The sequence below is a fragment of the Vulpes vulpes genome, chromosome X (genome assembly GCF_048418805.1).
Source record: "Vulpes vulpes isolate BD-2025 chromosome X, VulVul3, whole genome shotgun sequence".
Taxonomy (NCBI): domain Eukaryota; kingdom Metazoa; phylum Chordata; class Mammalia; order Carnivora; family Canidae; genus Vulpes; species Vulpes vulpes.
In genome coordinates, this window is record NC_132796.1 from 21,584,940 (window position 1) to 21,600,296 (window position 15,357).

The 15,357-nt window shown below is 41.7% G+C and overlaps 1 protein-coding gene across 1 annotated transcript; it reads left to right on the forward strand.

Moving 5' to 3' along the window:
- The first annotated feature begins 5,186 nt into the window (after window positions 1-5,186).
- On the forward strand, window positions 5,187-6,260 carry LOC112919037 (melanoma-associated antigen B5-like). The gene has a single exon (XM_025997392.2). The coding sequence runs from the start codon at window positions 5,187-5,189 to the stop codon at window positions 6,258-6,260; it is 1,074 nt and encodes a 357-aa protein (XP_025853177.1).
- Window positions 6,261-15,357: the final 9,097 nt, after the last annotated feature.

Here is a 15,357-nt window from a genome sequence, read left to right on the forward strand (position 1 = left end):
TACCTTGCTTATTCCTAAGTAGCAGTTTTTTGTTCCCTATCAGCTTGCAGAATTATTCAAAGAAGCTGATTGCATGGTACCACGGGAACTAAAGGTCACCTCAAACTCTTGACACCAAATCCTGCCTTCCAAAGACTCGTTCATGCGTTGTGTTCCTAGGTGTAGCCCCCATTTTGGGCTGTGTAGCACGCAATGCCTTTCTCCTCCAGCCAAGTGAGTACCCATGATTCAAAACCAGATGTCTGTCTCATCTCTACAGTGTCCAGTGGCGCGTATTTGAAGTCCATAGAACCACAGTATGGAAGTTCTTTCCTCACCTAGTGGGATGAAAAGGAGGCCATTAAAACGAGCTCTGGTCAATCACTTTGGCATCATAGATAATCCAGAAAGAAACCTCTACCTGGGGCAGTGTATTAACCTGTTAGGAATGCCATAATCAAATAACAGACTGGGCAGTTTATTTTTATATTTATTTTTTAACGATTTTATTTATTTATTCATGAGAGACACACACAGAGAAAGAGAGGCAGACACATAAGCAGAAGGAGAAGCAGGCTCCATGCAGGGAGCCCGATGTGGGACTCGATCCCGGGTCTCCAGGATCATGCCCTGGGCCAAAGGCAGGCGCTCACTGCTGAGCCACCCAGGCTTCCCGACTGGGCAGTTTAAAACAAAATTTATTTTCTCACAGTTCTGGAGCCTAGAAGTCCAATGCCAAGCTGCTGGCAAGATTGGTTTCCTCTGAGGTTCCTCTCCTGGGCTCCCATATAGCCACCCTCTTTATTTGGTTGTCCTTTTGTGTGCATGAATCTCTGGTATCTTTTTGTGGGTCCTAGTCTTTTCTCATAAGCAAACCAGTCAGACTGGGTTATGGCCCACCCTAATGGCCTAATTTTAATTTAACCATCTCTTTTATGGCCTCATCTCCAACTAGAGTCGCATTCTGAGGAGGGGGGGAAGGGGTTATGGCTTCAACATGAATTTTTGGTGGACGCAATTCAGCCCCGAAAAGGCAAGAATCAAAAGTGTCTTTGTTACTATCTCAAAAAAGAAGAATGTAGTGCACAAATAGGCATTCTAAACACATGGTCTCCAGGGAGTTTCAAGATAAAAGGGTGAACTCCCTTGAGATGACACACACAGAAGCCACTGTAATGACACTTTCTGCTTTGAACTGGTGCAGTCAGGATCCACTGCATTAAAATAGCACTTTATTTTATTTATTTATTTTTTAAGATTTTATTTATTTACTCATGAGAGACACACACAGAGAGAGAGGCAGAGACCTGGGTAGAGAGAGAAGCAGGTTCCATGCAGGGAGCCTGATGTGGAACTCATCCTGGGTCCCCAGGATCATGCCTAGGGCGGAAGGCGGCGCTAAACCGCTGAGCCACCGGGGCTGCCCTAAAATAGTATTTTAATTAGGGAATCCTTGGGTGGCTCAGCGGTTTAGCGCCTGCATTTGGCCCGGGGCGCCATCCTGGGGACCCAGGATGGAGTTCCACGTCAGGCTCCCTGCATGGAGCCTGCTTCTCCCTCTGCCTGTGTCTCTGCCTCTCTCTCTGTCTCAAATAAATAAATAAATAAATGAATAAATAAATAAATAAATCTTTTGTAAAAAAGTATTTTAATTAGGGTTTCTTGACTATAGTTTGCAAATTCTAAGAGAAGGCTAGATTTTGGTGGGGACAAAACAAATGCAAATTGAGGTGATTTGAACGGACGAAGAACTGGGAAGAAAAAGAGTGGGGTTTTGACAACATGCAAGGAGTTCTGAGTGGCATCCATCGAAAGAAAAGCCACACCGCCAAATGAAATAATAGATACTCTAATAGGGAAAAGATACTTAATTTTACTTGCTAAAGTGAATTTTTGGCTGATTTAATATTCTTTTGTATTGCATTTTGAAGGACAGACCCTGGATTTAAAAAACATTCCTCCATAGGAAGATGATATTATTTAGGTAAAAATCATCATCACTGCCTTTCATTAAATGCCCAGTATTAGCCAGTCATCTTGACAGATGCTTTATATACAGTGCCTACATTCTCAAAGTCTTAAAATATAGTTTATCAAACTCAGCTGGCATATAAAAAACTTCAGTCTCCTATTCACAAGGTAGTAAATGTCAGAGCTAGACCAAAGCCTTGGTGTGAATTCATCCAGGGCATACACTGGCCTACCACTCCCAGCCTGAAGTCAACCTTGTGAACGTGTATTCACTTTGTCACTACTGCAAAATATATCTCAGCCAATTAGGTTAAAAAAAAAAAAAAAAAAAAAAAAAGAAATATATGACTGGAGCAATAAAAATATCAAAATAAATGAGAGGTATGAATAATGACAGGAAGATATAATATCTGCTAACAATATGTAGTGTTGTTTAACTTCAAAAGATAGCAACCTAAAAGAAAAAGAAAAAAGAAAAAAAAAAGATGTCAGTCTCATGAAATTATGTGGCTCGGTCTTTTCCCATGGTAAGTATTTTAGAACAGAAGTTACCGAAGATGCCAAGTGTGGGTAGTTAAGAGAAGGGATATATGGGCGGGTTTTTTTTTTTTTTTTACGGATATTCCATCGGCCAAGCTAAGTGTCTTTTTCGTTCTTTACCTTCCCCGTGTCATATCACTCCTGGGACACAGACTCATCTGTACGATTTGCACTCTCTAGACGACTCCAGGGCTTGGCGGGCTGTGGCCCTGCTCTGGAAGCCTTTCGTTAGAGACAGGAGCCCAGATGGGAACTATGAATGGAGGCTGACCACAGCAACATACAGTCACCTGGGCAGTCATGCAGCGACCCCCCCCCCCCCCACTCTTCCGTCTATGCTGTCGGAGTGACATCTCCACAAGAAAGTTCTCAAGGATGGGAGGGAGGGCATCGCAAGGGGGGGGTGTGGAAGAGCCCAAGGTCATAGATGAGGGCCAAGTGACAGTCCTGTATGAAACTGAGGGTGTTCTCCACCCCAGAACAGAGGGGGCACCAGAGATCCCACCCCTGCTGCCAGCCTTGAGAGGCCCTGTCGTTGGTGACAGGAAGAACAGTCCTCACTTCCTCTTGGGGCGCCTGAGGAGGTGCGTGACTTTGCTTCGGCAGCCGCCTTGGGCCAGGCAAGTGAGGAATCTTTCAGACCCGAGCACAAGTCAAGGTGAGGAACCTGACTAAAAAATGCCAGAACGCCCTCGCCCCCCAAAAGTGCCACCCCCACCTCATGCCACCCCATCCCTCATGTCCCCATTCCCTGCCCCCACTCCTCTGAGCCGAACCTCCCATTTTGATATGTTCCACCATTCCCTACCCCCCCATTCCCTGCCCCCACTCCTCTCAGCCGAACCTCCCATTTTGGTATGTTCCGCCATTCCCTACCCCCCCAGCCCCCTCTTCCACCCCCACTCCCCAGCCCTAAACCCCATCTCCACTCCCTACCCCCGAGCCCCCACTCCCCCTCTTCGAACCTCCCACTCCCTACCCCCCAGCCTCTACCACCCTCTCCCGCCCTCCTTTCCCCACCCCCCATCTCCCTTCCTCCCTACCCCCACCCCCCGACCCCACCCCCTCCTCTCCACTCCCTAACCCCCCAGCCTCCACCGCCTCCCGTGCCCCCCACTCACTACCCCTCAGCCTCCACCCCTCAGTCCTCCCGCCCCACAGCAGAGCAGTCAGGCTGAGGTAGATTTCTGCCTGGAGGGTCACAAGAAGGTGCAGGCTTTGCTGGGAGCTGCCAGTTTACCAGCGGGAATGGGGGAGTAGGGGGTTCCATTCTGACTAGAGGCTCTCGGGGGAACCAAGCATGGCAGTCAGGTGGGCGTGAGGCTTCCTTCAATATTTGAAGGATCAGGGAGCTGAAAGCCTTGATCTCGGGAAGGGTATCATATCTTGAAGGAAATCAAGGCTGCAGAACTCCCAGTTGAGATCTGAGGGGATCAACAATTCTACAACATCGAGGTGGCATAGAACTTACAGCAGCCAACAATCCTGGGGAGCTCTGGGGCAGGGGCACAGGCTTCTTCCCCACTACAGACACATAAGGTCAAGCCTTTCTTATCTTCAAAACAGAACCGAATCCAGCCTTCCTGGCCAGTGCACCTTCCCCAGCCTTATCTCTTTCCCTCCTAGTTGAGCTTCTTACTGGATTTATATGCACTTTTATAGCTTCTCTACTGCCCCCCCCCACCATTATCTCCTCAATCTCCAGTGATGTGGTATCTGCTGCCTGCCAGCCCTTCTTGAGACCACCAGTCAAGGTCATCAAAGGGCCCCTAGCTAGCAAACTGAACCAGCCCCTTCTGTGTCCAGTTCAGCAAGGAGAATGAAGCATCCACCCCTACCCCTTGGTTTCTGGGACACCACCCCATATGCGTGCACACATAACCTTCCTTTTTTTATCTGCTCCTTGCTTTTCAATGAGCAGGGGACAAGGGAAAGATGGAGGGGACCACTGAACATAAAAAGATAACAAAAAATCAGATCCCCACATTTGCATTTAGCACTTGCAGGTTCAGGGCAGGGTGGTCAGGCTAAGCCTTACTCTCATTTATTTATATTAAATCTCAGAGACAAGAGATATTTAGTGTGATGGTACAGCCACCAGTGAGCAGGAGGGAGGTGTACCAGGCACTAGCTAGAGACCAAGGGAGCACCCTGAATGAGAACTAAGGGCCAAAACAGCTCATGAAGGAGAGAGCTCCACATAGATCTCAGGTGGATGCCCCTGACAGGGACAGGGAGTAAGGAACTACTACTTTACTTATTTCTCTGGGGTCTCTGGCTTTGGTTTGAGGTATCGACTTCACAGCAGTAGAATAGAGGAGGCCCAGGACCTGCCGAGGGTTGAGAAGATGATCCTGAAGTTAAACAGAGAAGACTCCTCCACGAGCCCAGAACAGAAGTTCCCCACTGGCAGCCTCTGATGTCACCCCAGTATACCCCAGGCGGGGCTGGCAGACAGCAGTGTAAGGTCCCCTTCCTCTATAGGGTTCTCAGAGGACAGGCTGATTAGAACAGGAACCTTGTGGGTCCGCGGAGCAGTGCCCTCGAGTAAACCCGCAGAAGCAGCTTCAGTTAAAGCCAAGGTAGAAACTCCCTACCGAAGGTGCTTACATCATCTCATTCTCTTTCCTCCAAGTGCTCACATCTCCTGAGCTCCTGTTCATACACCTGCCTGCTGCTTGTCACCATAGTGCATCATGCCTCGGAGTCAGAAGAGTAAGCTCCAGGCTTCTGAGAAACGCCGCCAGGCTCAAGCTGAGGCTCAGGCTGGTGAGAATGCTCAGGCCACAGCAGCAGTAGAAAAGGAGTCCACTTCCTCCTTTCCTCCTCAGTACGAAGATGCTGACCAGATTCTGCCTCCCGTTAGGGCAAGTAGCACTTCCCAGTGGTATCGAAGAGCACAAGCCACCACCTTTACTTCTGTAGGTGCTTCTTGGGCTAGATCTGATGCAGAGTACAACAACCAAGATTATGATGCAGCAAATTCCTATGAGGCCGCCTACTACACTGAGAGTGTAGGTGAAGATTCTTTGACCAGGAAGCCTGGCCTGCTGGAGCAGTTCCTTCTGTACAAGTATAAAATGAAGCAACCCATTTTGAAGGAAGACATGCTGAAGATTATTGGCCATCATTACGAAGACCAGTTTCCTGAGATCCTCAAGAAAGCCTCTGAGCGCATTGAGATTGTCTTCGCAGTCGACCTGAAGGAAATCGACTCAACCAGACAATCGTATGACCTCATCAGCAAACTCAAACTCCCCAACAACGGGAGGGTGCGTGCTGGCAGGGGGTTACCCAAGACCGGTCTGCTGATGAATATCCTGGGAATGATCTTCATGAAGGGCAACTGCGCTGCTGAGGAAGACATCTGGAAGTTCCTGGGTATGATGCGTGTATATGCTGGGAGGAAGCACTTCATCTACGGAGAGCCCAGGAAGCTCATCACCAAAGACTTGGTGAGGCTGCAGTACCTAGAATACCGCCAGGTGTCTAACAGTGATCCTCCACGCTATGAGTTCCTGTGGGGTCTGAAAGCTCAAGCTGAAACCAGCAAGATGCAAGTCCTGGAATTTCTGGCAAAAGTCAACGATACCATCCCCAGTGCTTTCCCATCTTATTATGAAGAAGCTCTGCGAGATGAGGAGGAGAGAACCCAAGCCAGAGCTAGCGCTATTGCCAAAGTCATTGCATCTTCCAGGGCTATGCCCCAGAATATCTTTCCACCCTTAGTGAAACCTGAGTTTTGTTATTATCTAGATAAGAAAATATAACATCACAATAGGAATTATATTATTAGCAATATGAAAGAATCTCATGATAAAATAGTAAGGATAATGGAATGGAAAAAAATTAAACATGATTAATTCAGTTTTATTTGTTCATTTAGTCTTTAGTTTTACAAAATTAAAGGATTTATTCTTCGATTTTGTTAATTTGTTCAAGAAAGAAATTAAATCTCAAGAAACTGTAGTTTGTGTTTACTGGTTGTTTGCCACAGTGAATATCTGCTCATGGGTAGGCTCAGTGTTAGTACTTCAGATGCAAATATAAAGGAAATCCAGCCTTTACTCAGAATTTAAGAGCCTGTGAGCTCCACTCAGACAAGTGAGCATTGAAATAACCTCTGTGGCCCACAGGTCGAGTCAAAGGAATGAGTGAGGAGGAGGGTCATCTTTTTGAGATAATTATGTGGAAATTTCCTGAGCCATGCAGTTTGGGACTTTAGGAACCTGCCAGGCCTCAGTGGGATGTAATTCTCATTTATAGTATGTGGTGGGCTAGCTGAGATTGTGGAATTGGTGGGTAGAGGCCAGAACCCCTCAACGGTATACTTGAGAACTGTGAGACATCACCCTGTGTTAGTCTGTCTGGCCGCTATAACAACATACCATGGACCTGATGATGTAAACAACAGACATTTTCACAGTTAAGGAGGCTGGGAAGTTTACAAACAAGGTGCCAGCAGACTCGATTTCTTGTGAGAGGCCTTTTCCTACCTTACAGATGGCCACCTTCTCCATGTGTCCTCACATAGTACAGAGAGAAAGTTCTGGTTTCTTTTGCTCTTAGGAGAACACTAATCACATCATGAGGATGCTATCCTCATGACTTCATCTAAACCAAATTATCTCCCAAAGATTCTACCTCCAATTACCTTCACACTAGGTGTTAGGGCTTCAACGTAGGCATTTGGTGAAAAGGGACAAAAGCAGTCAGTCTATATAACAAAACTGGTGCTAGGAATTACTGTGGGATTGTGGGTCAACCAAAGAGAAATCATCACCTGGGGCAGGAGAGAAAGGTGTCCTTTGTTCTTATTCCAGTGCAGATGAATGCAGCATGCAAATTAGATGATCTATACATGACATCCTTGTGGACTTTCTCAGAAATAAGGGTGATACCCCCTTCAGGCAAGATGCCACAGTGCCGGCACTGCTTGCCCCAAGCTGGGAGAGCCAGAGCCTGCTTCATTAAAAGGGTGTTTTAATTAGATTATCTTGGATGTAATTTGGCAAACTCTGAGCAAGGGCTGGCTTTTGATGAGGGTGTATTGAATGTTAACAGAGGTCATTTGATTGGAAGGGCACCTGGAAGGGATGGGAGGACTTGTACCTTGACACCAATTCTAGGAACTTGAGTTACAACCAGCTGAGAAAGAAAACTCCATGCCTAAATTAAATGAAAATGTTCTAATGGGGAAAATTTACTTACTTTTACTAGCTAGGCTAATTTTTTTTTTTTTTTGGTTGATTTGGTGTTCTTTATCCAAGAATACCACATATTCTCTGACACTTCCTGGAAAACAACAACAACAACAACAAGGGAGGTGGGTGGTATCATTTGGGATTGAAATAATATTAATTGCTATTCTTTAAATATTGGGTAATATTTTCCAGTCATCTTGTCATGTGGTTACATATATACATTCCAAATAATGGAGCTTATCAAACTCACTTGGTGATGAAGAACTTGCAATTTTTTTCAAGTTCACAAGAATGGTCACTAGCAGAGCTGGGACTAGACCTCTGGTTTGAATTTGCCTAAAGGTAACATGGTTCTCCTCTCAACCCAAGGCCAACCTACTGTCTCTTAATTTACTTATACACTCACTATTCCAAATATATCTCAGGCAGTACAAAGGCACTTGAAACCAAAATACTAAAAGCAGGCCTATTGAAGGGAAGGTAGATATGAAAATAAATAATAATTTTGGGATTGTCTTTGAGTTTCCTTTTCCTAGGATCCTACTGAGAGCTAACTCTGCCCTGGACCTGGTATTTTGTCCGGTTCCAGCACCTTCCATTATTACAGAGCCCTTCATTTGAGACTTCCCCAGGATGCCCTCCCAACTCTGGAACCTGACCAGCTGACAAGTCCTTCCTTATGGCCTCCTCTGATAGCTGCACTCTATTCTTAGTGGAGCTGAAAACCTGTATCACCTCCTTTTGTCTGAACTTAGAGCATTTCAAGTCTCTAATGGTCACTTGCTTCACCATGGATATATATCATCTTTATATACCTGTTTATGTGGTAGTATGGAGATCTTCAGTTCTCTCTCCCTCAGCACACCTGAGACTGACTTCTTCAAATGTTAAACCTTTTAATAAATGGTTTAAATACCTTCTGAATATAAATTTATGAATCATTTTCTTCATACATTTGTTAACATGTATCAAGTTTACAAGTAGGAGTTTTTATATTTTGTGAATCAAATTGGAAAACCTTCCCAATTATTTTGAATCCAGAATAGGACAGGCATTGGTATTACTTTGGAAATATAAAATAACTCAGTAAGAAAATTATTTGGGTCAATAAAAAGAGCAGAATAAAGTAAAAGATTATCAATTCCCATCTTATCTCATTTAGCCTATTGTTCAGTAAAATTTAATAACACATACCTGGATTTGCTTAGTTTACTTAAGCATTTATAAGAAATTAAATCTTAATAAGTTGGAAAATATGCTCACTGGCTCATTTATTCCCTTAATATTAATCAAGCATCTACTTTTGGAAATATACTGTGCTACTGCTGGAGATGCCATGATTTTTTGGGGGGAGATGTCTAGGAGTAGATATAAATAAATAAATAAATCTTAAAAAATCTTAGATATAAAAAAAACTTAGATACAAATAAATAAATAAATCTTAAAAAGGGGAGGGAGGGGTGCCTGGGTGGCTCATTCGATTAAGCCTCCAACTCTTGATTTACACTGAGGTCATCATCTCAGGGTTGTGGGATTGAGCCCTGCATTGAGCTCTGTGCTCAGCAGGGATTCTGCTTCTGTCTTTCTCTCCCTTTGCCCTCTCCCCCATCACATGCTCTCTCTCTGTAAAATAAATAAATCTTTATTTTTTTAAAAAAGATTTTATTTATTTATTCATTAGAGACACACACACACACACACACACACAGAGGCAGAGACACAGGCAGAGGGAGAAGCAGGCTCCATGCAGGGAGCCCGACGTGGGACTTGATTCCAGGTCTTCAGGATCACACCCTGGGCTGAAGGCGGTGCTAAACCACTGAGCCAACTGGGCCGCCCAATAAATATATCTTTAAAAAAATAGAAAGTGAGGATGCCAGCGTCAAGATGAGTGCAGTGAGGTGGTAGGTAGGAGCAAATGTTGCAAGTATGTTTGGGAAACTGCATGTTTTTCAGTGTGATTGAAGTCTAGGTTTAGCAATGTGGGTTAAAGACTGTGGGAGGAGCCAGTTCTTCACAGGATGTGCGGAAGGACTGAGAGACTTAAGCTCGGCATGTAAATGACTTTTAAATTTTTTTTTTAAATTTTTTTATTTATTTATGATAGTCACACACAGAGAGAGAGAGAGAGAGGCAGAGACACAGGCAGAGGGAGAAGCAGGCTCCATGCACCGGGAGCCCGACGTGGGACTCGATCCCGGGTCTCCAGGATCGCGCCCTGAGCCAAAGGCAGGCGCCAAACCGCTGCGCCACCCAGGGATCCCTGTAAATGACTTTTGAAGCCTGGATAAGCTACAAAGAAACTTTCCATTGACAGAGGTAAGGCACGTGTTCTGGGCCCCTTTTCACTGCATTTGAATACAGTATGCAAAGTCCTATATCTCATGCCCATACAAAAATCCGCACAATTTTTGATAAGTTGTCTTATCATTTCATTTCATTGAAGGTATTATTTATTTATTTATCCATTCATTCATTCATTCATTCATGAGAGACAGAGGGAGGGGGTAGAGGGAGAAGCAGGCTCTGTGCAGGAGCCTGACGTGGGACTCCGATCCCGGGTCCCCAGGATCATGCCCTGGGCTGAAGGCGGCAGTAAACTGCTGAGCCACTGAAGATATATATATATTTTTTAATTTCTCTTGAGTTTTCTTTTTATACTCGTGTAATTTATTAGTGTCGTATTTAATCTTCATGCTTTGAGGATTTTCCAGTCATCGTTTTGTTTGTGATTTCAAGTTTAATTCCATTATTGTCTGAGATAGAAACTACATGATTTCCATTTTAGAAATATTTCTTAGATGTGCTTTATGGCCCAGAATGTGGTTAATCTCGGTGAGTGCCCCATGTGAGCTTGACAAGAATGTGTATTCTGCAGTTGGATGAAGTAGTCCGTAGATGTTAATCATATCCTGTTAACTTATCATGTTAATGAGTTCAACTATGTCCCTACTAATTTTCTGCCTGCTAGATCTTTTCATTTCTAATATGTAAAGTTGTAGAAGTCTCTAATATAATGGATTCATCTACTTTTTCTTCTAATTTTTGTCTCATACATTTTGATATTCTGTTTTTAGGCACATCCTCATTAAGTACTGTTATGTAATCTAAGAGAGTTAGCATTTATTATGTAATGCCCTTCTCTAACCCTGGTAACTCCCCTCCATCTGAACTTTGCTCTGTGTGAAATTAACACACCTACTCCCGTTTTCCTTTGGTTAATAAGATCATGGTATATCTTTCTTCATCTCTTAATTTTTAATCCATGCCAGTTCTGCCCCTCAAGAACCCAGGAACACAGGCTCATCCTCAGCTTCTCTGGGCTTCAGTTTTCTCATCTGCAAACAGACTCAACACTTCCTCCCCGGGATTCCTAGGAAGAGCACACACCCAGCATCAGATCTGACAACTAAGTGCTGAGGCTTCACTTAATAAATGTGTGGTCTTCTGCCCAGGCAGATGCCCAATTCACTCAACACATATTTATATTTAATTATATCTATTTTTAATATTTATATTTAACATGAATTTGTTGTAAACAACATGTAGTTGAGATTTGTTTCCTGATTCATACAGCTCTTCTTTTATTTTTTATTTTTTATTTATTTATTTTTTAATTTTTATTTATTTATGATAGTCACAGAGAGATAGAGAGAGAGGCAGAGACACAGGCAGAGGGAGAAGCAGGCTCCATGCACCGGGAGCCCGACGTGGGATTTGATCCTGGGTCTCCAGGATCGCGCCCTGGGCCAAAGGCAGGCGCCAAACCGCTGCGCCACCCAGGGATCCCTTTTTTTTTTTTTTTCAGCTCTTCTTTTAATTGGTATTTTCAGATTGCTGATATTGAAAATTATTATTGAAATGACTAGATTAATATCTACCCTATTTGTTACTGTTTTCTATTTGTTGACCCTTTTCTATTTTCCTATTTTTGACTTATGCTCTTTTTTTCTGCCTTTTGTGATTTTTTAAGGTTAATGAACTTAATTGGGGGAATCATTTCACAAGGTATATGTATGTATACTGAGACATCAATTATACACATTAAATAAATACAATGTGTATTTGTCATTCATACCTCAGTAAAACTGGAAAATATTTTTTTAAAAACATTTTATTTATTCATTCATGAGAGACAGAGAGAGAGAGAGAGGCAGAGACACAGGCAGAGAGAGAAGCAGGCTCCATGCAGGGAGCTCGACATGGGACTCCATCCTAGGATCCTGGGATCACATGCTGAGCCAAACAAAGGCAGAAGCTCAGCCACTGAGCCACCCCAGTGCCCCAACACATAGCATTTCTAAATATTTTTTATAAGATCATAAATTCTTTACTGTGACTTATTTTTGTCATCTTTTTAAACTTTTCCCCAGACACAATAAATGCACAGCTAAGTGGTTTGCAAAATGTCACATAGAAGTAGTAATGACATTAATGTTATAAATTTTATCCATAATGACATAGCCTAAAAAATCATGAACTCATTCATTTTCCTTAGACATCGATGGGAACAGCTACAGTGTGACCACAGACAGGTTATACAACAAAAGTAACCTCTACATAATGTAACTTATGTATAATTATTAGAAAATACAACATTTTGAAATATTGATTTCAAAAAAACTACTTTGGTACCTTGAGGTTTATGCATGCATGCCAGATAATAAAATAGTAATGCCCATTCTTACAAAGAATTCATATAATGAATACTGATGGGGTTCTCATAAGAATTAATATATACAATTGCTTTCACTTCATGAAAAGCAGTTTGTGAAAAGTGATATTTAAAGCACTATGCTAAAATACTGCATGGGTCCAAGCCACTTGCTAGGAGACAATACTGCTCTTAAAACAGTATTTGGAAATTTAAAAGTTTGGCATATAAGTATTGTTGGAATAGTTCACATTATACTAAGATTATTTTTTTAAATTAAATGTGACTAGTTCATGATATGGTCCAGTGGTGTATAAAATTTCTTCAAGAGAAATAATGTCTTTGGAACAGTGTAAGACACAGAAGCTAAAATTTCCTCCTTTGCCTGTCACTCATGTGATCATACTTATTAAATAGACTTTCAGACCTTCAAAATACTTTTTTTTCTAGCTTTTACAAATGGGGAATTGTGTATCTGGCAAGTAAGATTTAATCATTTTTTGATTTGCGGTTTGTCTAGCATAAATTCTTATATGTAGTGAGGTGGGAATTCTTTAAATAATTATAGCAGAATAAGAATAAGTGAATTCCTTAATTTAATAAAAGCTTTAAAATAAATGTCACATTATTCCTTACAAAGTAAAAGTACTGCATTACAAAGGTCGTGCATTACACAAGTTATCATTTTTATCAGACCATACCAAACACAGAGTACAAATATTATTTATGTAGATTGTAATGATTATGCTTAATTGTAATTCGGCTAAAATTTTATCTGATCATTTAGCCTGATAATAAAAAGCATTAAGTGACAAAAATAACAAAGGAAAGGATGACTTATGATCTTTTTTGTATTGACTTTGCTGTGATATTTTGAAAATAACAGAAATACCGCAAATTATTCAAAATAATTTAATGAAATTCTTATTAAAAAGTGGTCCTGATAGACCTCAAAGTGCTGATACTTAATATTAACAAAGGATATTAAATGATATAAATTTCCCTTGGAAGGATACCTCTGAGTATTCTGTACAGTACCAAGCATACTATCAATATTCAATAAATGTTTGAAAATAGACACATCAATTGATTAATTGCATAACATATTCAATTTTGGTTGGCATTACTATACTGAATCATATTCCAATGGAAATAAGTTAGTTCTGGATGGGATTTGTGTTCATTCCTTTAACCAGAATATCAACTTAATCATGAAATTCCATTATCCTTCCAAGCCAGGTAATAGAAAAAATACTATGCAGAGCAAATGACTAAAACACTTTTGAACTTTCACAACAGATATCCAGAGAATGTGAGAAGTGTAAGGGACCAAAAAGGTACTAGAAAGTGGTTACATTTTAAATTGCCTCTTTGACTTGGTGTATTCTATAAAATAAAGCTATATGGTAATGACAAAAACCCATTCAACAAACTAAAGAAACAAATCATTTAGAAATTATAGCTCTGGACTGTGAAGTCAGTGTTCAGGTAACAAAACTGATGTTAAAAAAAGCTCAATGTGAGACAAAAGTAATGACTATTTATATCAATTCCACTTATTGCATTAGAGTATCTCGTTCTAAAATGCCAAAGAGGTTTCTGTGATGGACATTACTTTCTTCTCCTCTTTTAAAGTGAAGGGGAGCAGAATTTGCCATACCAAAACTTGTCTCTTTGTCAAGATTATTTTGAGCAGATTACTTTTTATGAAATTCAGACAAAGCAGCAGCTCTGAAAATTGATCTAAAGCTACCCTTTTTGTAATAGATATTTACAAGGGAAATCTCCATTTGTAAGGATGTCTCCCTTTCTGTACTTGGAAGAGACAGAGGATTCTAAATCTCTAGAAACTCTTTATCATTGGAGAACGTGAGGATGTAAATTGGCCTAACAACCATAACCTTTATTACTGTTCTTTTCTTTGTAACCTCCCATAACAGGCTTCCCCTCCTCCACTCTTCACAACGTGTTCTTTTGTCTTTAGCTGGAAAAGTCACTTATGGTGGTGACTTGAGCCATTCAGAAGAAGAGTTAATTCAGTTTTCCTGGGTATCTCCCATGTATACACGAGGTACACATTTATCAAACTTTTTAAAATATTAAGTTCTCAAACTTAATTTTTCTCCTATTTATCTTTTTTTTTTCTCCTGTTACTATTTCATTTGGGTTCTCAGCTAAGAACATAGAAGGACAGAAAGTCACTTTTCCTCCCCTGAAAAGGCATATTTTTTAAAACATACATTTCATCGCATACTTCATTTTGCTCATTTTGTTTTACTGCTTTGGAAGCACTATTACCATTTTGGAAATAGTATTTAATTACTAGTGTGGAGGCTGAGAAAATTAAGGCCATTCCACCTTAAGTTCAGTGTTAGCACAAGTACAGCCATCTCAGGCCCCTATGAATAAGAGCTGAACTTTACCTTACTTCAGTTACAGGAAAAAACCACTTAACATCCTTGAAAGCCCCATATCAGAATGAAAACAGAGCTTAAGAAATTCCTCCACCCCTTCTGGAGGTCCCCTAGACCAGCCCATAAAAACCCAGCTGGAACCCACCTCAGGGGTCCAAGTCCCTGCTCCACTGTGTTGGATCTACTTGGACCCAAGCTGGAGCTTGCTAATAAACCCTCATTTGCTTGCATCTGCATCAGCTCTTTGGTGGTTTCTTGGATTTGCAATCTTGGGCACAACACTAGTTATCTTGTAAATTGCCAAGTGCAAAAAACAGTCCACACAAACTGCTTCGTCCAGTCTGGCAATTGAAAGACTGTAATCAAGATGGATGATAAAAGAATTCCTTGCCAATTTGAATGCCTTTAATGTCTTTTTGTTGTCTGATTGCTGAGGCGAGGACTTCCAGTACTATGTTGAATAGCAGTGGTGAGAGTGGACATCCTTGTCTTGTTCCTGATCTTAGGGGAAAGGCTCCCAGTGCTTCCCCATTGAGAATGATATTTGCTGTGGGCTTTTCGTAGATGGCTTTTAAGATGTTGAGGAATGTTCCCT

Bases quoted from the DNA above. Each gene is read 5' to 3' on its own strand.
- LOC112919037 (XM_025997392.2), top strand. From the start codon at position 5,187: ATGCCTCGGAGTCAGAAGAGTAAGCTCCAGGCTTCTGAGAAACGCCGC.